We start from the raw sequence: 8980 nt of genomic DNA on the forward strand, positions 1-8980 counted from the left end.
GTTATTGTTCGCTGCCATATTGTGCTGCTGTTCGCTGCTATTTGCTGCTGTTCGCTGCCGTATTGTGGGGTTGGCTGCTGCTGTTCGCTACTATATTGTGGGGTTGGCTGCTGCTGTTTGCTGTTGTATTGTGGGGTTGGTTGCTGCTGGTCGCTGCCATATTGTTGTATTGCTGTTGTTCGTTGCTATATTACTGCTGTTCATAACAGCTCGCTGCCGTCTGCTGCTGCTTGCTGTCATTTATTATTATTCGTTGTTGTCCGTCACTATTTTGCTGCTGTCTACTGCTACTTACCGCTTCCTGCAATGTGTTTCCGGTTGGTATTCAATCTCCCTTAGTTAACTTTAAGTAAGAAACCTTATAGCAATTGATAATAACATGTTTATTTTTATTTTTTGTAGAATGTTTTCAAATTTAAACATGGCTAGTAGTACTTCAAGCACACAACAACCTACCTCTAGCAATGAAGTTGTAAAACAACCATTATGGAGGTATGTTACTAAGTTAATTAATCATACTGATGCGGGGGAAAATTTGTCTTGGAGATGCAACTTTTGTCATAAAGATTATAAGAGTTCATACACGAGAGTGAGGGGCCATTTGATGATGATAAGTGGAAAATGAATTGGAAAGTGCACAAAACTAGAAAAAGAAGATCTTTTGGAGATGGAAAAATTAGAGGAAGAGGTCAATACTCAATTAATGAGTATAGAAACTAGAAATGTACATTTGCCTCTTGCTAGTTATTCACTTAATTGTGGTAGTGGTGATGGAATGGATTTATCATAGAACTCCAAAAAAAAAAAGGAAAGGTGGAAGTGGGAGAGGAAAATCACTTGAAAATGCATTTAATATGACTCAACGGGAACGTCTAGATTGTGAGATTGCTAGGATGTTTTATTCGGTGGGCTTGCCGTTTAACCTAGCAAGAAATCCTTATTTTCAATCCGCTTTCACTTATGCTGCTAATCATAATATTGTGGGTTATGTACCACCGAAATATAATTTGTTGAGGATCACTTTATTGCAAAAAGAGAATGCAAATATTGATAGGTTGTGTACACCTATCAAAATCATGTGGAAGGAGAAGGGTGTAAGTATTGTGAGTGATTGATGGAGCGACTCACAAAGAAGACCGCTTATTAATTTCATGGCGGTATCGGATGGAGAACCGATGTTTATAAAATCGGTTGATTGCTCAGGAGAAACAAAAGATATGCATTTCATTTTTAACTTGCTGAAAGGAGTTATCAATGAAATTGGGCATGAGAATGTGGTCCAAGTAATTACGGATAATGCTTCAAATTGTAAGGGCGCGGGACAACTCATTGAGCAAGAATTTCTATCCGCACACTCTTAATCTAACTTTGAAGAACATTTGTGCTGCGAAAAATATGGAGAGCAATCAAATAGTTTATGAGGAATGTAGTTGGATTTCAGATATTGTTAAAGAAGTTGTGCAAATCAAACATTTCATCATGAACCATTCTATGAGATTAGCAATATATCATGAGTTTGTTAGCTTGAAGTTGCTTTCTATAGTGGATACACGTTTTGCTTCGATGATTGTGATGCTTAGGAGATTCAAGTTGATAAAAAGTGGTCTTCAAAACATGGTGATTTGTGACAAATGGAATATCTATCGAGATGTTAATCAAGAGAAAGCTAAGTTTGTCAAGGAGAAAGTGTTGGATGATTTTTGGTGGGATTTGATTGATTATATACTTTCATTCACGGCTCCTATTTATGATATGCTTAGAATTTGTGACACCGATAAACCTTGTCTTCACTTAGTTTATGATATGTGGGGTTCGATGATCGAAAAAGTGAAGAAAGTTATATATGCACATGAAGTGAAGAGGCTAGATGAGAAATCCACATTTTATGAGGTAATTCACACAATTCTTGTTGATCGTTGGACAAAGAACAACACTCCACTTCATTGCTTGACACATATCTTAAATCCCAGGTAAGTTCTAAAATTGTATGAAATTATTATTTTAGTAGTTATTCTTTCTTTAACATGATAATATAATGCTCATTTTATTTATTATTGTTTTCTAATTTTATTTTATTTTATTAAATAAATGTACTATAGTGATCAATGGCTTGATGAAGATCCTACTCTAATTTCTCCATACAAGAATAAGGAGATCAACCAAGAAAGACTGAAATGCTTCAAGAAATACTTTCCTAACTTGAATGAGCGCGATAATGTGAATTTGGAGTACGTGGATTTTGCGAGTAAAAATGAGGATTTTAGAGATTTTGATTCCATTCAAAATCGATATTCTATGGATCCTAAGGCTTGGTGGGTTGATCATGGTGCATGTGCACCGATGCTTCAAAATATAGCCTTAAAGCTTCTTGCACAACCTTCTTTTTCATCATGTGCTAAGAGAAATTGGACTACTTACTCATTTGTGCATTCGGTGAGAAGAAATAAGATGACCCCAAAACACGCAAAAGATTTGGTTTTTATTCATAGCAATTTTTGTCTTATATCAAGAAAAAGCCCACAATATGCAGAAGGAGAGACTAAAATGTGGGATATTGGCGGAGATGCATTTGACTTGTTTGAAGATATTGGAGTGCTTGAAGTTGCAAATCTTTCACTTGATGAGCCGGAGATGGAGTCTGGTTTTTTTTTTCAGAAGAAGTGGATAATATGGATGAAAGACTTTTTGTTATATTACTTGATGGAACGTTGATTGTTTTTTTGCCTATTGTTAAATTTAAATTTAATAGTGGAATGTGGATTTCTTGTTTTTTCCTTTAAGTTTTATGGATTATTACAATGAAATGTAGTTGAATTTGTCAAATTAAAAAAATGAATGATATTAACAAATGTAGGATTAATGTTTTTATTATAGATTAATTATAAGCTCTTATTATTATTATTATTATTATTATTATTATTATTATTATTATTATTATTATTATTTAGTTATTTATTCATTTATATATAAAAATATTTATTTAATATTTAACGTGTTAGAACGTGTCGGAATTCTCTACTTTTTGAGAAATGACGTGTCACGTGTCGTGTGTTGCGTGTCGGTGCTACCTAGCCAGCAGCACGCTCGAAGAAGCCCATGCCTCCACCGAGTTCCTCAACTGCTGCCACATCCGAGCTTTCTCCAAGCTTGATCAAGCAAAGAAACGTTTCCCCAGCCATGTTGACTCCCCTGCCAGCGAACCCACCATCGTCTATCTCCTTCCACCGAGCAGACCAACATCTTCCACTCACTCTCTCTCTTTGCCAGCGCCATTGATTGAGGCTAGCAGTCCATCGGAGACATCAACCGAAATAGCCGAGCTCCTCTCCTACGCTGCGCCCTTCATCCGCGTGTCTTTGGTCCAGCACTCAGCCCACGGTTTGGCCAGCAAATCCCACGAGCCCAACAGCCCAGCAAGCAGCCCATAGTTCGGCATCTTCAAGCCCAACTCTCCGCAAGCCCAACCCAAGTTGATTAGAAGTAGCCTGGTCCAAAGCAAGCCCACAACTTGAAGCCCAAATCAGCGAGGCCCAAGCAAGTTCAGCACATCTTCAGCCCATCTTGCGCCCACGAAGCAAGTCCACACTCGTGGGTGTCGTCACGAGCCCAAGTTTAGTCGCGGTCGCGGTGTTCCGGTCTTCGCTTTGCACAAGTGAGTTTAGTTCACTAAACCCTGCTTAGTTTGCTAATTATGGTTATGGGTTGATTAGTGTTAATGAAGTCTGATTATGGGGTTAGATTAGTTTAGATTAATTAAATTAGTGACTTAACAATGCAAGTTAGGTGGTTAGACATAACCATTAGCAAGTAGACACGCTATATTAATTATTGAATGGGTCTTGGGATTTTTTCCGGTCCGTTCCGACTTCCAATTAGGCGATACGGGCCTAAGTTGGATTTTTAGTATTTATTTAATTAATTTTTGAAATTATTTAATTAATTATTTATTTTAGTCGGTCATACAACTAGAGTCTTAATTTCCATAAGAAGAGTTTCTTTGTTTAGAAATAACTTGTCTTTATGATTGATTTGTCAATCAATTGAATCAGTCAAATCTTTATTGGTGTGAAATCTAAACCAAATCATTAGCTGTTATAGGTAATTGGTCTCGTTTTGAACTAGTCACCTTCTAAATGTGTGCTTTATTCTGAACTAGCTATGCTATGAACTTTCCAAGTTCTAGATTGGCTACATTCTAAACCTTGTCAGGATGGGAATGAGAGTAATTTTCTTAGTCTTTATCTTCAGAATAAAGTATAGAGTTTAAGTTTAAGTGTGTTTCGTTTGAACTAAACTTTATAAATAGCGCTAAAATGAGATGTTTCCATCCCTCGAGTGTATCCCCGAAACAACATTCTTCAAGACAATTATCATATTTAAGAAAATTTATTGGATAGTTTGCCAATTTCAAAATATATTATAAGTTTTCTCAACAATTGAGTAGACTAGAAAGTTCGGGTACCAAATAGCAAAGTTTAGGGGGTCTATTAGGCAATAAATCGGACAAGGTTGTTCTCAGCCTACAAAACTGTTTTCAATTGAGTCCCTAGGAAAGCCTGCAATTATCACATAGTTTCGGTGCTTATTTGCAAAAATTCCATATATGAAAGTTGTTATTAATAGAATGATCTAACTCCCTATAATATTTGGAGGGAATTTGAAATTTCTAAATATTTTTCCTGTATTTTACAAAACCAGGTCATATTTCAGGTTAAAATTGGAGCAATGTTGATTCTGGGTCAATTTTGGATCTTTCGGATCAAAACTCGGTCAAATAGTCTTAGTGACCTTTGAAATACACTTCATAAGCTTTCCAATGACACCTAAATCAAGTGAATTGGAGTTCATTTAGTGGGTCAATTGAACTAAAACTTAATTGCTCAGAATCAGTAAAAATGAACAAAGGATTCAATCATTGGCTCACAATTTGACTGTTGACTCTTCAAGGCTAATTAGCGTAAATTGCATGTGATTGTTAGATTGTACGCTTAGGGCTGATGCATGTCTCGATGGGTACTTTAGAGGGGATGATTAGGTCAGTGGTTAATGATGTTGTCCATCTCTTTATATACGCAAATAGCGGTCAATTATCATTAATCTCAATTAATGAGCCCTAGTCTATTAAGATGTGGAATGAGATAATTGAAATGCATGATCAACTCCAAAACCAATCTCAAGGCAAATCGAATGACGATTCAATGTGAACGTTGCTAATGCTTCACATTGTTTGAGTGCATGTTATGAATTGTGTGGATGAATGAATGAATGTCCAAGCTGACACTTGTCGGGACATGGGCAAAGATGGCAGTCCATAGAGACGGTGGCTAATGACGAGTCGATGGCAACGGTGAAAGACCGATGTCCGTTTTGGCCTTATCTTTGTAATATTTTGTTTATTGTTTAGTTTAGTTTATCATTCTTAGGATTAGCTTCAATTTTAATTCCCAAAAAAATTAAAAATCAACTTAGACTGAGCCTCATTTTTAAACAAATAGCTTAGGTTTAGCTCTAATCAATCAAATAGAATTAGGCTCGCCTTAGCTTTTCAATAGCAAGTTTTTGAGGGTTCATGTCCCAAGACTCAACAACAAGGCCATGTATTATTTACCCGACAGATTGCGGGACATTTAAGTTTCTCGTACTTAGGTAGCCGCTTTCAATTCATAGCGTTTTTACTTTCGGCACCACGTTTCAATAAATTGAGTGTTAATCACTTTCCTAGATTAGGAGAGGCTTAGTTTAAAATCTCAATGAACTCCCCACAAGAACATTTGCTCAGACACCTAGTGGACTAATACCTTTAGGATCATAAAAGGTAAACCAAAATTGCATAATCACCAAAAAAACCAACTAGTTAGGCACTGAGAAGACATAATTAGAAATATTAGTGTAATTAAGTCCTCAATCCTAGAAATATTTGGTAATGTAAAAAAAGACAAAATTATTCTACTTCTTGTTTGGGTTCTAGCCAACCCCCAAGCGACTCCTAGTAACTCTTGGTATCTAAAAAACTTCAAAAATAATCCCAACGTCCTATGACGTATAGGCTTGGGCCCGTGCTCATGATTGATGAATCTTTTGGATCGTCGATAAGATGATGTATTTGAGTCATTTTTTAGCTGAAGCGATTGGATTGTCTCGTGAGCAAATACCTCTAAATCTGCCCCCCAAAGGCAGTCCCTTGAGGCATAAGTCGTGACAAAATAATGAGGTCTCTTAAGAAAAAATTATCAAAAGTATTATTAAGTTATTAACAGCACGTGATAATTAATTTGTTTTTATTTTTTGTTCCCAATAACATGTTTGGAATAGAAATCTGTTTAATAATATAATTTTATTTTTCTATTTCTGGAATAAATTTTTAGTTTAGAAATAGGTTTGAAAGAAAATGAGAAGTAAAAAATTTATACTTTACTATTTTTAGAATATAAAAAAAGAAATAAAAAATTTTCCCATCGCTTTGCTACTAGCCTCCCCCTAGCACCCATTGTCCCATGTCATCTCTACTCACGCCGCCACCAATCTCTATCCTCTGTCATTGCCAGCCACCTCCTGTCGCCATTTGCTACTGACAACCTCTTGCCACCACTGCTTCTTGTCCTCCATCACCCATCCCCGTCGGCCGCTGCCTGTCATCCTTTACCGTTCCCATTGCTCGTCAGCTGTTCGAGAGAAGAAATTTTGTGTCTCTATTAAATAAATTTCTGTTTTAAAAACAAAAATTTTGTATCATTATCAAACACATACTTTTGCTTAAAAACACGTTCAGAGAATAGAAAAGTCAATTTTTGGCCAGAAATTGATTCCAACAAAATGATTATCATTTGCGCTCTAAGCCTCTCCAAGCCCAACTTCCCCAACCCAACCACTTCTTCTAGGAAGATCAAGATTAGCGCATATGAAATAATCTACAAGTGCCGAATTTTCGCAACAACGATAGTTTAATGCATAGTAGCAAGATAGTAAAACTGACTACCGAAGTTTATTTTATATAGTGTAATTTTATGAAGTGAGCATTCATTAAATTTTACCAGGAACATATGAATCATTAGTTTAGTATTTCTCCGTAAAATATTACACTGCTCATGTGAATGTTGTTATGTAGATGTGTAAATTATATTTTGTGTTGTATTGACAAAAAATGATAGCATATTGTGATTTTTGTTGATCTCTATTTATATGCCTTGTGTTGTAATATGTAATATATATTTATTATTCTAAATATGATCCCAAAATTGTATTCCTAATTAATTTCGATTTATTGCCCAATTTATCACCCACGTTTATTATGTGATATTTGCCTGTTAATATGTTACCATAACGATATTGATGGAAGTCGTCGGTAACATAAGAAACGGAATAAAACGGCTGGTTGTCTAGTTCAAACCCTATCACTACAGAAAACACACCATCAGGTTTGAGGGATATTGGCTAGTAGAACAAGATGTAGAGATCTAGTGTCTCTATATCACAAATCGATTGTGCTATGTGGATCCGTCCAAGGTTTTGAGGTTTTCCGCCTTTGTAGATTTTCATCAATTGCCAAAGGTATGTTGATCTTTACATTTCCACAAATCGATCCCAACTTTTGAACGGATTTATCCGTGATTGATAAATCAGGATCGTCAAGTTTTAGTTTATATTTAGTCTAACACCTTGGTCACACTTGTATCTGGATTAGTGCTATTATATATTTTATAGGATCTTTTCCGATTGGTTTTGGGACCTATATAGAAGCCACGGAATGTCACCAGGTTGTAATCTTATAGAAAGATTCTTGTGTTTGTAAACAGATATTGCTTCTTTCTCACTTATACTCTTATTATATCTTTAATTTTAAATGCATAAAAGATTTTTTAGAATTAATGTATTCATTCATGTCTTTCTCTTGCTAGTGTCCAAACGACATAATAATTCTATCTTGGTTTCTTTTAGTTTATTTCATAGTTGTCTAATGGGCCATATTTTCCTATAACTCTGGTTCAAGAAAACTCCATCCAGCCACACGCTTGATTGGTGATTGCAAATATGGACATCACTCTCATGAATTTTGATCCCACCACAGCAAGCATGACTCAACGCGTAGTATATAGCCATACTAGACATATAGTATTGCAATCAAATCCATTTACAAGAAACATAAGAATTAGCACTTTTCAGTTTGCAAGAAGATATCATCTAACAGCAAGCACTGAACATTTAAGCATTTCTTGGTCCACAGTTTCACAATCCACCACCAATTCCAGATTTTTAAGTGCATGGAGGTTCTGAGATATCAATTGAAGATTGGCTTGGCAAAACTTGAACAATATTTGTTCTTGTTTGAGTATTGGAGAATTCTGCCACGCTCTTTTCTGAGCGATCGAGCACAATTATGTGCAAGAATGTTCACATTGGAAGAGATCAAGCGCTTTGGAGTCCACTACTCATTAATTCACGAAGGAATTCCTCCTGTCCATCATCAATTCCTTTGACAAAACAAATCGAGAGGTTAACACATGGAAATGAGCTAAAGCACAAAGGATGGAAAGCTCCCTAGCTTCGGCTTTGTGGCATCAAGACTGACTTTGATATGGAGGGAGCGATGAGATTTAGAGGAATGAAGAAATTATTCTCTCTCTTTGAGCGCTAATTGAAGAAGTGAAGAAGCAAGCCATAACTACTTCTAATTTCCCCCAATCTTCGGAGAATGGAATGTCGATGTTTTCAGTGGAATTATTCCATGTTAGCAACTGATGTAGACATAGTGTTGACGTGGAACTACCATGTTAGAATACTTATAGTGGTTGTTGACATCCAAAAAATACCCCTGCTGTCATATGCTGATCACGAGGGATAAAACATTTGAAATTAGCCTCACGACCACATATGTGCCATGATTTACGTCAACCAGTCCCTACTGGTCATAAAAACGAAGGATGGGCAAGAATTTCAAGAGCCCTTGGGTTAGATTTCGATGGACCTACTAGTGGAGACACAT

At 36.1% G+C, this 8980-nt stretch overlaps 1 protein-coding gene across 1 annotated transcript; it reads left to right on the top strand.

The window, feature by feature from the left end:
- Nucleotides 1-1395: 1395 nt before the first annotated feature.
- Nucleotides 1396-2712, top strand: LOC139883734 (uncharacterized). The gene is made up of 2 exons (XM_071867871.1): nt 1396-1970; nt 2100-2712. Exons 1-2 carry the CDS (start codon nt 1396-1398, stop codon nt 2710-2712), a joined length of 1188 nt encoding a protein of 395 aa, XP_071723972.1.
- The last annotated feature ends 6268 nt before the right edge of the window (nt 2713-8980 follow it).

Source organism: Rutidosis leptorrhynchoides, unplaced genomic scaffold (assembly GCF_046630445.1).
Source record: "Rutidosis leptorrhynchoides isolate AG116_Rl617_1_P2 unplaced genomic scaffold, CSIRO_AGI_Rlap_v1 contig441, whole genome shotgun sequence".
Taxonomy (NCBI): Eukaryota; Viridiplantae; Streptophyta; class Magnoliopsida; order Asterales; family Asteraceae; genus Rutidosis; species Rutidosis leptorrhynchoides.